The sequence below is a fragment of the Tupaia chinensis genome, unplaced genomic scaffold (assembly GCF_000334495.1).
Source record: "Tupaia chinensis unplaced genomic scaffold, TupChi_1.0 Scaffold000438_1, whole genome shotgun sequence".
Lineage (NCBI taxonomy): Eukaryota > Metazoa > Chordata > Mammalia > Scandentia > Tupaiidae > Tupaia > Tupaia belangeri.
In genome coordinates this window covers 1,356,075-1,370,966 of record NW_006159943.1, presented here as the reverse complement: position 1 = coordinate 1,370,966, position 14,892 = coordinate 1,356,075, and the positions used below count along the sequence as shown (strand labels likewise).

General features: G+C 56.4%; 1 protein-coding gene across 1 annotated transcript in view; it reads left to right on the top strand.

Annotated features, from left to right (window-relative positions):
- The first annotated feature begins 2,072 nt into the window (after nt 1-2,072).
- The window catches only part of INSRR (insulin receptor related receptor), a 21,678-nt gene continuing 8,858 nt past the window's right edge, over nt 2,073-14,892 (top strand). Inside the window, exons 1-8 of the mRNA XM_027774478.1 lie at nt 2,073-2,201; nt 7,998-8,549; nt 10,132-10,435; nt 10,521-10,663; nt 10,831-10,975; nt 11,562-11,776; nt 12,037-12,163; nt 14,568-14,806. Of these exons, the coding sequence (XP_027630279.1) occupies nt 2,117-2,201; nt 7,998-8,549; nt 10,132-10,435; nt 10,521-10,663; nt 10,831-10,975; nt 11,562-11,776; nt 12,037-12,163; nt 14,568-14,806 (1,810 nt within the window). The 5' untranslated portion in view covers nt 2,073-2,116. The remainder of the gene's footprint in view (nt 2,202-7,997; nt 8,550-10,131; nt 10,436-10,520; nt 10,664-10,830; nt 10,976-11,561; nt 11,777-12,036; nt 12,164-14,567; nt 14,807-14,892) is intronic.

Below are 14,892 nucleotides of genomic sequence, written 5' to 3'. Positions count from 1 at the left end.
TCCAGCCCCGCCCCTCCTCTCCGACGCCCCCAACTCTGTCCCCTCCCCTCTCGGGGGCTCCCAGCGCCGGCTTTCTCCCCCGGGATCCCTCCAGTTCCAGGAGAACGCGGTAGAGGTGTCTGCTGGGGGTAGGGGAACTGGAAGTTGATACGTTATTTCTCCCAGCCTAAAGCAGCTGCATTTTTAGATTTGGGGGGAGGCGAGATGACTGAATTGGGGAAAGGTCACTGTCCAGGTCGTCCTAGCCAGCCCCCAGCCTCAGAGCTCCCTCCTCACAGTTCGCGTGCCTAAAGGAGTGTGCATGTCACTTGGGGTAAGTTAGGCAAAGAGCCCTTTGATCCCTAGGGAGAAAAGAGAGAGAACCCCAAAAGAATCAAACGCCGAACCTAGGAATGAAAACATGGAAGCGACGGAGAAAGCAGGGTCGCCTAAAGCCAGCCACAGACCAGAGAGCCGAGACCCCGCCTTCCAGCAGAGGCCACAGGGTGGCGCTAGAAGCCCGCGCGCAGGGGTGTGAGCTCCCGGCCAGCGGTGGGTGGGTGGGTCGAGCGCGGTCTGAAGCCCCCATTGGGCTGTGCTTGGAGTCCCAGCGTCAGTTCCAGACCCGGGCTAGCTAGTGCTGGCCCCTAGGCCGGGCAAGGCCAGGCCGGGCTGGGCTGGCATCGATCGCCGCCCTGACAAGAGCATCGATTTCTGCGCGGAGAAATTAATAGATCTTCTCTTAGCTCCTCGGACGCGGGAGCCGCCCGCGGGTGGAGCTGGGGACCCGTGGGCCCTTGGAGGCCGCGCATCTGGAAAGTCCGGGGATTCTCAACAGAGGGCAGGTCCCACCCTTCCCACCCCGCGGGCTTTTGTGGCCCCAAGAGTCAATCTCTCTCTGGCTGAGGGGTGGGCGAGAAAGAAGGGCTCTAAAGGTCGGGCTCCTGGGAGGGGAGCAGACAAGGGCCCCAGGGGACTGGCAAAGGAAATCCTCCCAAAGACGCACGGTTCTCTGCGCCAGGCCCGCAGCCCCGCTGGTCCCCCACGCCCCTGAGACCGGGAGGCACAGAGAGACCCAGCAGCCTGAGTTCAGGAAGGGGAAATGGCCGGACAGAGGCAAGCCCCACAGCGTCATGGCCCTCTTCACGGGTGTCTTGGCCAGAACCAAGAGACTTGGCGGGGACCAGGCTTTGCGCTAAGGAGCCTCGAAGGCGGCAGAGCGGCCTCTTGAGAAGCTGCGGTGGGGTCTCCGAGAGGCAAAGGGCTTGAATATTCGGCAAACAATGCCCACGGCCCCGCCAGGTTTCCACAGGCTTGCTCCGCGGGGATCGCGCCTGCAGAAGTTACCCCGCGGGCGTCAGCGCGTCAGGGCTCCAGACTGCAGACCAGAATCTGCTCCGCAGAGGACCTGGGCGCCGGCTGCCTCTCCAGCCACGCATCCACCTGGAGGAAGTCTGCTACGGAGGCGGGGCTGGAGGGCATTGAGGCCTCCCCTCCCCCGTACTTTGGCCTTATTTCCCCAACAGAACTGTCCCCCATAAGTTGTCAGGCTAAATATTTTGGCTTGGCGGAGGGGCGGAGAGAACAGCAAGGTCCCGGCAAACCAATCCGTGGCGACTGGGGGCGGGGAGGGCGGGGAGCTGGGCGTGGCCCCATCGTGTCTGCCCGGGAGGTACCGCGCGCGAGAGCAGCCCCAGCGCACCGAGGGGTCGAGGAGACTCTCCCCTGCGGAGTCCCACATGCCTGGGCCCCCGTTGTCCTCCTCGGGCGCGGTCCCCAGGCTTCTGCTCCGCCCTTGGGGTTGCCTGGGCTCTTGGCTTGCCTCGTGCTCCTGCACCCCGTGTCACTTTGTCCCTCTGAAGGTCTCTCTGGGGCTCTCCGGGTCACGGTCTGCATCTCCATCCCCATCTCCCTGTCTCTGGATCCGCGCCCAGTCTGTCTTCCACTGCCTGTCACCGTGTCCCTGTGACTCCCATTTGGTGTATGTGCGTCCTGCTGTCTCTGGGTGGGTTCCTTGTCTCTGCCCCTGTTGTCTCTGAAGCCTTGGGTGTCTCTGTGTCCCTCAGGGCCAGTCAGACCCTTGTCCCCAAAGTCACCTGGAGAAGAGCCAAGACTGGACACAAGCCAGCGTGGGGTAATGGCAGTGCCCCGTCTGTGGCCCTGGGAAGTGCGCCTGCTCTTGACTCTGCTCTCCTTGGGATTCGGCCTGGACACGCTGGAGGGTGAGTCCCAGCGCCTTTCTAGTCCCTCTACCCCTGGCCAGATGACGGAGCTTCAGCACAACCAGAAGCCGAGGTTAGCTCTCGGGACTTCCCATAGGAAGAGCAGTGAGTCCCCACACTGGGCTGCTCTCTCAGCTCCCCAGGCGGTGAGAAGGACTTTGAAATAGAGGGATAAATAGACGTCCTCCATTCTGCTTGTAAGGGGATCCCAGGAAAGGCTGAACTGAACGGCGGCCAAAATGAGCCCCGACGAGTGTTAGAGGTCATTTCCAGGACCACCCAATGGGAAGGGACGAGGTGGGACAGTAGCTAAGAACCGGGCCCTGTTAAGCAATGAATCCATTGTGCAGACTGGAAACCGAGGCTGGGAGAAAGGAGGGGTCAAGCTGAGACCCGGTCCTGAGCTTCTGCCTCCAGGGCTCAGTCTTGCACCCCACCCTTAGGGTCCATTCATTTTGAGGGAGGTAGGGCTAGTTTTAGGGAAGGGCTGCTTTTCCTTAGTGCTCCAGAGCTCATCCCTGAGGCTAGACTCTTTCTAGGAGTTGGTCTGGAGAGTGGAGGGGGAGTGGAGGGGGGGCCATGTGGCCTAATGGCCCTCATGGAACTGAGGGAGGTAGGAGGAGGAGCTTGTGGGGACAGGAAAAAGCTGAAGGTGGAAGATTCAAAAGGGAAGGATTAAAAGGTGTCCCCTTCCTAATTCCACCATTCCCTTAGACTGAGGCTCTGTGCCCACCTAAGGGGCCCCATAATGCTCCTCCAATCTTGCTTCTATGGGCAAGGCAGAGTCCAACAGAGACACATGAGTGACGCAGATGGGTTGGGCTAAGGGGTCCGGGAAGGGTGCTAGTCATAGAGGTTCTGCCTGCAAGGCATGGTGCCTCCCCCACCCGGGCACTGAACCCCTCTCCACCTCCACTGCCATGCAGGGACAGGCCCAGGGGATGCCAGCCAGGGCCATGGTTGTCAGGACAGGAGCACGTCCCTGACGGGGATGCTGTTTGGTCAGTGCGCCCAGCTGTCCTGTTCCCAGTGCAGCTCTGCACAGATCCGTGTGCTGAGGGGAGGCAGGAGTTAATTTGTGAAGGACTTAGATTTGTTTTTCCAAATGACTCCCATCAGGGGAGCCCTGGAGAGGCAGGGGCATGATGGGAAGTGGGCACCTGAGAGAACCCCCCCATCTGCCTCACGGAGCCTGATTGGCTTGCGCCTGGAGGGGATAGAAGTATTTTTTCTCTCTCTCTCTCTTTTGTATGCATGAGTACCTGCATGGGCTGAGACACACAGACACACACGTGTGTGCGCGCACACACACACTCAGCTGCTGCCGGGCAGAGGCTCGCTCAGGACCATGGGTGATGATAGGGAGAAGGTGTGAAGTGAGCCCCAGGGAGCGAGCCTTGCCTGCCCACCTCCCTCTCAGCAGACCTTCAGGGGATGGGCTTGGACAGTGTGGTACATGACATGTGTGACGTCACTAGCGGGCCAGTGGGAAGGGAAGGACCTAAATGTCAGGCTGAAAAATTCAGACTTGAATCTTTTGAAATAGAGAGTCAGAAGGTCCCTTGGGAGCAAGTGAGTCCAGACACCCAGGCCCCCCAGAGGAATAGATGCAGATGCCTTAGAAAGAGAAAGAGAAGAGAAGCCACACACAACCAATCCCCAAGGGCAGGTTGGACTTGGGATCCAGATGACCACTGTCCATGTTCCCAAGTGCCCAGTGCTTCCAGCCATGAGCTGAGCTCCATGGGGAACACAGGCCGACTCACGATGGCCCCACCATCTTGGAGGTGATGACCAAAATGGAGAGGACAGTGTTGGGGCAGTGCCCCAGGCATTCTGGTGTGGGCACTGAGTCCGACGGGGAAATGGGTAACTCAGGTCAGCGGGCCAGGGAGGGGAGGCTGCAGCTGAGGTCTGCAGAACAAGGGTCGAGGTTGGAGGTATGAGCGCAGGGACTGGTTTTCCTACACCGTAGAATGTCTGCCCGAGGAGCTGAAACTGGAACCTTTGGCAAGTGGGAGCCATTGAATGCCCCTTCAAGAGTAAATTAATGTAGGGAACAGGCATCTAGCTTCCTTAGGACTGGGAGAGATGGGTAGATGACGCTCAGACCAGACACTGAATTCACCTGTTCATTCGTTCGCTCGTGAGTTATTTACTGGGCACCAATTGTGTCCAGACACTAAGATACAGAAATCAATTACACAAGGACCCCCGTCCTTATGGAGCCTATAAGAAATAAAATAAGTACAGGTGGAGCATCCCTCATCTAAAATCCAAAATGCAGATGCTCCAAAATCTGAAACTATTTGAGTGCTGACATGATGCCACAGTGGAAAATCCCACACTGACCTCACATGGCGGGGTGCAGTCAATGTGCTGCAATACAGAAGTACCGTATAGAATGACCTCCAGGCTCTGTGTAAGAAGCGTATCTGAAATATGAGTTCATGTTTGCACTCGGATCCCATCCCGGGATAGATCATGTGTATATGCAAATATTCCAAAAGACCCCGAATCTGAAACACTCTAGTCATGAGCATTTTGGATAAGGGGTATTCGATCTGTAAATAGTCATATATTAGCCAGTGTTTTTTTGTTTTTGTTTGTTTGTTTTGAGAGGTTCTTGCTATAGGGTGCATGCGCTCACCAGACAGAGATTCAGAAAGCGAGAAATCACCCCCAGGGGAGATGGCCACGCCGCAATCCCTTCTCTTCCACTCTCCTCTCGGGATCTTGGGCATGCATGCACATGCGCCTGGTGTGAGGTTTTTGGTTTTTTTTTTTTTTTTTTTTTTTAGAGGTTTTTGCTACAGGGCACGTGCGCTCGCCAGACAGACAGAGACATAGAGACAGAAAGCGAGAAATCACCCCCCAGGGGGGATGGTCACCTGGCGTGAGTTTTTAAGCCACCAGGTCCAGGACGCGAACCGCGGTTGACTACATGGGAGTCCAGCGACATAGCCATTATGCTAACTGCTGGTCCCATATATTAGCCAGTGTTAAGAATTATAGAGAGGGGCCGGCTGGTGGTGTGGTGGTTAAGGTGCTGGATTCCCACATGGCTGACCTCAGTCTGAGCCCCAGGCCCACCAGATTGAAAATTGTAACAAATAAAAGATAAATTGATACATTTATTTTTAAAGAATTATAGAGAAAAATTAAGCAGGAAGTGGGAAGGGCAGGGAGTGTCACATTTTTCAACATGATGGCGAAAGCCTCCTTGAGGAGTCGAAGTTTGGGCAGACTTAAGGAAGTGAGGTGGCCACGGAGAGGAGCGTGTTCCGGCCAGAGGGAGCACAGTACGAGCCCCTGAGGCAGGAGTTAGCCGGCTCGTTTGAGAGACAGTGAAGGGTCAATGTGACTGAAAAGGAGAGAGAAAATGGACGGAACCAGTGAGGTCATAGGGGCCTGAGTCATGCAGGGCTTCAGAGGCCACGGTAAGGACTTTGGCTGTAACACAAGTGAGATGGGAGCCATCGGAGGGGTTCAAGCAGAGGAGTGTGGCCTGACTGTTTTGAGGAGACCACTCTGGTTTCAGAGTGGGGAATGGACCATAGTGTGGACCAGGATGGGAGTGAGGGACAATCCACGAGGCTATTACCATAAATCTAGGAGGAGGTGACAGTGGGAACAGTAAAGGTGGTGACCAGCACTCAGACTCCGGTTACATGAGGGGGCTTCAAAAGGTTTGTGGAAAAATAGAATTAAAGAGTAAGTTTATTTTTTAAGTTTTCTGTTTTTAGTTTTTTCCACAGGGTATGTGCACTCACCAGAAAGAGAGAGAGAGAGAGAGAGAAAGTGAGAAATCCTTCCCCAGGGGGGATGGCCACACCACAGTCCTGTCTCCTCCATTCTCCTCTCAGGATTTTGGGCACACACGCACACCCACCTAGCATGATCTTCAAACCACCAGGTTCAGGACTCAAACTGCACATTCGGCCATGTGAGATCCAGTTCCTCAACCTCCATGCCACCTTCTGGCCCCGTTTTTTAGTTTTTTTTTTTTTTATAATTATTTATTTAATTTTTAAAAATTGTTATTATTTTTTAATTTGACCAGAGAGAGAGGGAAAGGTAGAAAGCAAGCTGCCAGGTCTGGGACTCAAACCATGGTCAGCCATGTGGAAGTCCAGCACCTTAACCACCATGCCACCTGCTGGCTTTCAGAGTTTTAGATTTTTTTTTAATATAATTTTTAAAGACCCTGTGGGTCAGCCTTACAGAGTATTGTACTTTACTGCTAAGCCACTGTCTGGCCCTGGGGATGTGTTTACTTCAGTACAAAAAAATTTTTTTGGAAGAGGTTTTTGCTATAGGGTGTGTGTGCTCACCAGAAAGACAAAGCGAGACAGAGGGACAGAAAGCAAGAAATCACCACCCACTAGGGGGGATGGCCATGCTGCAATCCCTTCTCCTCCATTCTTCTCTTGGGATCTTGGGCACGTATGCACACAAGCCCGGTGTGAGTTTAAGTCACCAGGTCTGGGATTCAAACCGCGGTTGACTATATGGGAGTCCAGTGACATAGCCATTATGCCAACTGCTGGTCCCTACAAAAACTTTTGAAAATTACTTATTTTAACTAATTAATTTTTTATTTTTATTTTTAAATAATTATCTTATTTAACCTTATTTATTTATTTCAATTTGATCAGAGAGGTACAGAGTGAAAGAGAGAGAAAGTGAGAAAGCAGGGGCCAGTGGGTGGCATGATGGTTAGAGGCACTGAATTCCCACATGATCAACCGCAGTTTGAGTCCTGGACCTGGCAGCTTGATTTCTCACTTTCTTTTTCTCTCTCTGATCAAATTAAAAATAATAATAACGAATGGAATTAAGTAAATTAATTTTTTTTTAAAAGTGAGAAAGCAAGCCGCCAGGTCTGAGACTCAAACCACAGTCGGCCATGTGGGAATCCAGCGCCCTTAACCTCCACGCCACTTGCCAACCCCTATTAATTCATTAATTTAAGTTTGCCACAGGGTACATGTGCTTACCAGAGAGAGAGGGAAAGTGAGAAAGCAAGTCTCCTGGTCCAGACCATATGAGAGTCCAATGCCCCAACCATCACACCACCTGCTAGCCACCCACCAAAAAAAATTTAATTTATGCATGATTTTTGAGGTTTTTTAAAATTTGCTACAGAGTGCATGTACTCACCAGGGAGAGACAGAGGCAGAAACAGTGAGAAAGCTCTTCTTACCCCGGGGGAATGGCCACACTACAATCCCTTCTACTCCATTATCCTCTTGGGATTCTGGGCACACACACACACACACACACACACACACACACACACACGTATCCAGCATGATTTTCAAGCAGCCGGGTCTGACTCAAACAGTGTAGTGGGCCATGTGGGATCGAGCGCCTTTACCTCCATACCACCTGCTGGCCCTTCATGCGTAGTTTTCCTATAGCACACGTTGTCCATGAACTTCTGAAGACTCCTTGTACTTTAAAGCAAGAGCCCATGGGATGTAGAAGGTGAGGAATAAAGAAGTCAAGGATGACCTTAGGTTTGAACCAGCCTGCAAGACTGAAGTGTCATTAAGTGGGAAAGGGAAGCAGTCTCAGGAGGGAAGCTCAGGAGCTCGCTTTTGCCCCTGGCAGCTCATCTAGTCGAGATCCTGCAAAGTTCAGGGAGCTGTGAGACCCAGGAAGGAGGCACCACACACACAGAGCAGAGCCGACTCTCCACTCAGCATCCCCCGCCAGTGCGGTCCCACTCCTCCAAAGCTGCCAGGGCTGCTTGGCCTGAGCTTACTCACCAGCCATCACGTGTGCCCACAGTATGCCCCAGCCTGGACATCCGCTCCGAGGTGGCAGAGCTGCGGCGGCTGGAGAACTGCAGCGTGGTGGAGGGCCACCTGCAGATCCTGCTCATGTTCACCGCCACCGGGGAGGACTTCCGTGGCCTCAGCTTCCCGCGCCTCACCCAGGTCACCGACTACCTGCTGCTCTTCCGTGTCTACGGCCTGGAGAGCCTGCGCGACCTCTTTCCCAACCTGGCAGTCATTCGCGGTGCCCGCCTCTTCCTGGGCTACGCGCTGGTCATCTTCGAGATGCCACATCTGCGGGATGTGGGGCTGCCCGCGCTGGGCGCTGTGCTGCGTGGGGCTGTGCGGGTGGAAAAGAACCAGGAGCTCTGCCACCTCTCCACCATCGACTGGGGCCTGCTGCAGCCTGCACCCGGTGCCAATCACATCGTGGGCAACAAGCTGGGCGAGGAGTGTGCCGATGTGTGCCCCGGCGTGCTGGGCGCTGCTGGTGAGCCCTGTGCCAGGACCACCTTCAGCGGGCACACTGACTACAGGTGTTGGACCTCCAGTCACTGCCAGAGAGGTGGGCACTGGTGCAGAACATGGCCGGGGGCACAGGCCAGGCGGGGTCTGATGGGGCCAGGTGGCCACAAGATGTCCTAGGTCAGTGCTTTGCTGCCACCATTTTTCTTTTCTTTCTTTCTTTCTTTTTTTGAGAGTCTTTTTTATTATTGGGCACGTGCACTCTCTAGAAAGACAGAGAGAGACAGAGAGACAGAAAGCGAGAAATCACCCCCCAGGGGGGATGGCCACGCCACAATCCCTTCTCCTCCATTCCCCTCTCGGGATCTTGGGCACGCACGCACATGCACATGGCACGTGTCTAAGCCACCAGGTCCGGGACTCGAACCGCAGTCAACTACATGGGAGTCCAGCGACACAGCCATTATGCTAACTGCTGGTCCTGCTGCCACCATTTTTCAAGCCTCACTCATCCTGAGTCAGCTCCTGGTGGTACTCCCATTTTGCAGATAAGAAAACAGACGCGGGAAAGTTAAACAACTGATGTGGCCTAAGGCAGTCAAGGGGTAGGCACGAGGCGGCATCAGGGAGTCCTGGTCAAGGACAGGAACAGGGTGGGCACAGGGGAGGCAGGAGAGGCAGTACAGGGGAGTGGGTACGTCTAAAGGCTGGGGGCCTGGACGGAGTCAGCCAGTGCTGCTCTGCCGGCCGTGTCCACACAGCTCTCTGTGCTTCCTCCTCACCTCCTCACCTCCTCACCTATGAAGCCACCGTAGGGCCGTTTCGCGGGACGGGTTCTTCTACACAGCATGAGAGCAGAACCAGGGCGGGGCAGCAGCTCTAGGCTCCTAATGAAAGTGGCCAGGCACTGGGTAAGCTGGCGGTATCGCAATGGGCACGGAGCGGGAGAACGAAGGAGGTGACAGATGAGGTGAGGTGGGATCTCCTTCAGGAAGAAAGATACGTGAAGAGGGGACCGCAGAGAGCAAAGGGGAAGAGGAGGGAAGGTCGGGAGGACGAAATCAGGGAGGGAGAGACCTTTCAGAGGCTGATGCAGATCCGGGGGTCTCTGCCACACAGCTCTTGGAGGTCAGCTCCCCTCACCCCCCAATACCTGAGCACCAGGGCAGGAGTGTAACTGGATCCCTGCCGTAGCCACCGGGCCCACACTCTGGCGCCTCCCTGTTGGCTGTAAACACACCGCTGCAGGCCTCTGTGTACAGTGTCAACACGCCCTGGCTGACCCCCACCCCGCACATCTCCCCCGAAGACATCCAGGGCAGGGAGCTCAGGAGGGAGGCAGCGTAGGCAAGCCCAGCTGGGCCCTCCCTCGCACACACCCAGCCCCGCCTTGGCCTGGGCCTAGCTGCTCCAGGCACCATGCCCAGATGAGGGACAGGGCCACTGGCACCCCTGCCCAGATGAGGGACAGGGCCACTGGCACCCTTGCCCAGGCACTGTGGGAGGTGGAGAGCCACAGAGAGGGGCCCCCCCGGTCCTTGTCCTCAAGAGCCCTCATCTGAGGGAAATGGACAGGATCATCGGAGTTGGAGGGAGCTGGGTGCGACAGTGTCGTTCCAGGAGGGGGTCAGGGCCAAGACCCAGGGGCCCGGGGTGAGGCCTCACACGGCATTCTCCCACAGTGTGCCCCTGCCCCCGTGGGCTGGCCTGCACAGCGGAAGGCGAGTGCTGCCACGCGGAATGCCTGGGGGGCTGCAGCCGGCCGGAAGACCCCCGGGCCTGTGTAGCCTGCCGCCACCTCTACTTCCAGGGTGCCTGCCACCAGGCCTGTCCCCCAGGCACCTACCAGCACGAGTCCTGGCGCTGCGTCACGGCCGAGCGCTGTGCCAGCCTGCGCTCCATGCCCGGCCGTGCCTCCGCCTTCGGCATCCACCACGGCAGCTGCCTGGCCCAGTGCCCTCCGGGCTTCACCCGTAATGGCAGCAGGTAAGCGGAGGGCAGGTGGGGCACTCAGGGCGATGAGGAGGCCCACACCGGCCCAGGGCTCATGCCGTCTGCTTGCCCCTGCCAGCATATTCTGCCACAAGTGCGAGGGGCTGTGCCCCAAAGAGTGTAAAGTGGGCACCAAGACGATCGACTCCGTCCAGGCGGCCCAGGACCTGGTGGGCTGCACCCACGTGGAGGGGAGCCTCATCCTCAACCTTCGCCAGGGTTGTCAGTACCTGCCGTACCTGCTTTGGGACACGCCCCTCCTCCAGCCACACCCCATACAAGGACCCCATTGGGCACCACTTTCCGCATCCCCCTCACCCTGCCAGCCCATCACCTCCCCTGCTCCTGCTCCTGCTCCTGCTCCTGCCTCAGCCCTGTCTCATCCGCAGACAACCTGGAGCCAGAGCTACAGCGCAGCCTGGGGCTAGTGGAGACCATCACTGGCTTCCTCAAAATCAAGCACTCCTTTGCCCTGGTGTCTCTGGGCTTTTTCAAGAACCTCAAACTAATCCGGGGAGACGCCATGGTGGATGGGTAAGGAGTCAGAATCAGGCCTCTGACCAGACCCTTCTTTCAGGCCCTCTCCCCAGCACTCCCAGAACAGTGGGGAGGAGAATGGGCTCTGGAGCTAGCTGTGTGACTCTGGGTGGGTTACTTCTCTGGCCTCAGTCTTCACATCTATAAAGTGGTGCTCATATAACCCAAGATACCTTTTAGGGCTATTGTAAATACTGCTTAAGTTGCTATGTGTAAAGCATTTAAAACGATGCTCAGAACACAGTGTACATGGTGCAAATTATGCTTCCCTATAGCTCTGTAGGGGTTGGCTGTAATTATCTGCTCCTCTGGACTGCAGAGCAAGAGTCTGTTTGAGTACCGTTCCTACCACCTACGTTCCTACCACCTACCAGTCGAGGCCCACCCCTAATGCGGCCAGGGTTTTTTAAACTAAAAAGAATGGTCAGTGGCACAGAGTGTGAGTGTATGAACCCCATCCCATGCTGGCTGCAAGGGGGCTGCCCAGCACCCCTCCCCCCACTGTCCTCACTGCCCCCCCTAAGCTAGCCGTTCTGCCCAAGCCCCAGCTCCCCGTAGACCAAGGCCCTCTGGCTTCCCGCAGGAACTACACTCTGTACGTGCTGGACAACCAGAACCTACAGCAGCTGGGGGCCTGGGCGGCCGCAGGGCTCACCATTCCCGTAGGTAAAATCTACTTCGCCTTCAACCCCCGCCTCTGCTTGGAGCACATCTACCGATTGGAGGAGGTGACCGGCACTCGAGGTCGGCAGAACAAGGCGGAGATCAACCCTCGCACCAACGGAGACCGCGCTGCCTGTGAGGCCTGAGCCCCGAACCCCACAGGGAGCGAGCACACCCGCAAAGAGACGCTACCCTGAGACACACTCAGGGCTCCGCACAGGGACACCCAGACGCTCACACACGCTGTCCCAGGCACTGAAGTAACAGACACATGCCCTCGGGGGTTGGGGGACCCTAGGAATCGCACAGGGATGGCATGCAGCAGGGTCAGGGTGGGGACTCAAGTGGATGACAGGAGTGGTTGGGAGCAGATGTTCGCCCCTTGACCCGCCCAGGCCAGACTCGCACCCTGCGCTTCGTGTCCAACGTGACGGAGGCCGACCGCATCCTGCTGCGCTGGGAGCGCTACGAGCCGCTGGAGGCCCGCGACTTGCTCAGCTTCATCGTGTACTACAAGGAGTCGTGAGTACCCGGGGCGGCGCCGCGGCGGGGCGGGGCCTGGACCGGCTGAGCAGGCAGGTGAGGGCGGAAGCCAGCCCAGCCACCGGAGCCCGGGCGCCCAAACCCCCTGGTCGCACCGGTAGGGCCCACGCCTGGCTCTCTTCCCTCGCTTTCATCCCTGCGTGCCTCAGATTCCCCTCACCACGTGAAGTGGAGAGGACAATCAGGACCTCTGAGAGCCCAGGAAAAGACTCAGATAATTAAACCTCCATTCTCTATGCTAATGTCCTACACTGACCACATGCTCCCGCCCGAGGGGTTCGGGGAGGGCCCACTAATTGGCCAGTGTTTTGAACAGCTCTGCCAGCATTTCATTAAAGCCTGAGGAAGGAAGGGAACAGAGACCGCCAGGGGCCAGCGGCTCCTCTCTTTGGGCACCAACAGGACAGATAGTGGTCAGACCACAGGAAGGACTTCTCCAAAAACATGGCTAAGAATCAAAAAGATATCCTTGGAAGAGAAGTGGATTTCGGATGGCAGGCTAGGAGGGAAGTGTGAGGAATGCCCTGCGGTAGAAGGAAGACGGGGTTCAGGAGCATTTCCTGTGAAGTAACATGGAGAGGTCTTAGCTAACCCCAGCCCAGGGCCTGGCCTGGGAGGAAGGAGGCAGTCACTGGTGGGAGGCCTACTCCATGGCCCAGGCTCTCCCAGGCTCTCCCAGGCCTCGGTGACAGGCGAAGGTCTCTAACGTGGGGAGTTGGGGCGTTGCCGAAATCAGGCTCCTGGGCTCCCTCTACAGATTCTGACCCAGTGAGTCCCGAGTAGGGCCTGTGAGTCTGCATTCCCGACAGTGCAGGTGCCCAGGTGATGCCAAAGCTGCTGACTCATGGGCCACACTTTAAGAGGCACTGACGGGAACCAGCAGTTAGCGTAATGGCTATGTCGCTGGACTCCCACGTAGTCGACCGCGGTTCGTGTCCCGGACCCGGTGGCTTAAAACTCACGCCGGGCGCGTGTGCGTGCATGCCCAAGATCCCGAGAGGAGAATGGAGGAGAAGGGATTGCGGCGTGACCATCCCCCCTGGGGGGTGAAAAAAAAGAAGAAGAAGAGGCACTGACAAGGGCTGCAATGTGAAGGGCACCCCCTGGCCCGTGCAGTTCAAGGTCTGCAACATGATGCACAGCTGGGTTCTAAGAGCAGCGACCCCTGGGGCTCCTTCAGGAAGCTCCCCGGGCATCACTGCCTCGCGGTGTGACTCTGCCGTGCTCTCCCGAAACATACACTGTGGATCCTGGCTCAATTCTGGCTCTGAGCAGATCCACAGTCAAGGTACCTGCCTACATAGCACCCCCCACACACTCGTACACACACACCCCTGCTTCTGGGCTCCTGTACCTGCTCCTGCATCCCAACAAGGGCAGGCACTTCCTGCTGGGCCTCAAGTTCCCCACCCTACCCCCTTCTGCTCAGATTCTGTCCCTGGCTGAGTATGAATTCCGTCCCTCCTCCTCTCCAAAGACAGACTTCATGAACATTAGCACGATGCCCATCGTCTCCCCATGAGCTACTCCGACATCGGCCATGTGGGCTCCACTTCTGTCAACCAGGGCACAACCAGGGCACAGCCAGCAGTGCCTCCCCAAGCACTACCCCTGCCCTGGCCTCCAGGCAGCCAGTACTGGTTGCCTCTGGTCCCAGTCAGTTTCTCTGGGGCGGTGGGTCTTGGCCTTTAGACATTATGGACATGTTTGAGAAGGCACAAAGCTAGGACCCCCTCTCTCTCTAGAAAAACACACACAAACAAAACTGCCTATAGTTTGAGAGGCTCACAGACCTCCAAAGTCCATTCAGGGGCCTAAGTTAAGACACTCTGCCCATGAGAAGAGTGGTCTCATGGTTCTGGTTTTAGGCCACCCCACTTGCCCAGGGCGGGGGGACTTGGATAACCTCATTGCTTGCTGTTCCTAGGAGAAGGGACCCTTCCACACCCACCTGCTAGTTTTATTTATGCGATGCAAGATTTGTGTAATATTCATTGCAACCAAAGTTCAATAGTCCCTGCTAAGGATGAGGAGGAAGGAGAGGTCTTCAAATTTATGGAAAATGCTGTGGGAAAGTACACCTGAATTTCCAAGTTGTTGGCACCAAGATAAACTCATATTTTAATTCCATCTTTCCACCAACTTTGAAGTCCCCTCGTATTTGATCACAAAGTTGGCTGATGACACGGATCCCAACGGGCTTGCAGGGTCTAACAGGTAGCTGGAGTCATGGCTCTGCCCTCAAGCATTCTGGAAGAAGAAGGACGGTGACAATCTTGGGGTGATATAGAAAGGAGAGGGTGCTAGAACTTTCCCTAGCACCCCACTCCCAGGGTGTGGGGCCGAGCTGCCCCTCAACACTGGGGATGGGGTGGATGTTCAGCCCATTCCAGAATGCCACTGAGCACGTGGGGCCAGATGCCTGTGGAGCACAGAGCTGGAACCTGCTGGATGTAGAGCTGCCCCTCAGCCGCACCCAGGAGCCAGGGGTGACCCTAGCCCCCCTCAAGCCCTGGACACAGTATGCAGTGTTTGTACGGGCCATCACACTGACCACTGCTGAGGACAGCCCCCATCAAGGAGCCCAGAGCCCCATCGTCTACCTCCGAACCCTGCCTGCAGGTAGGCGGGAACTCTGGAGGGGGCAGGAGTTAGAGGCTGGCATCTTTGTGAGAGGATAAAAGAGGAGGCCAGGCACCAGAATGCCG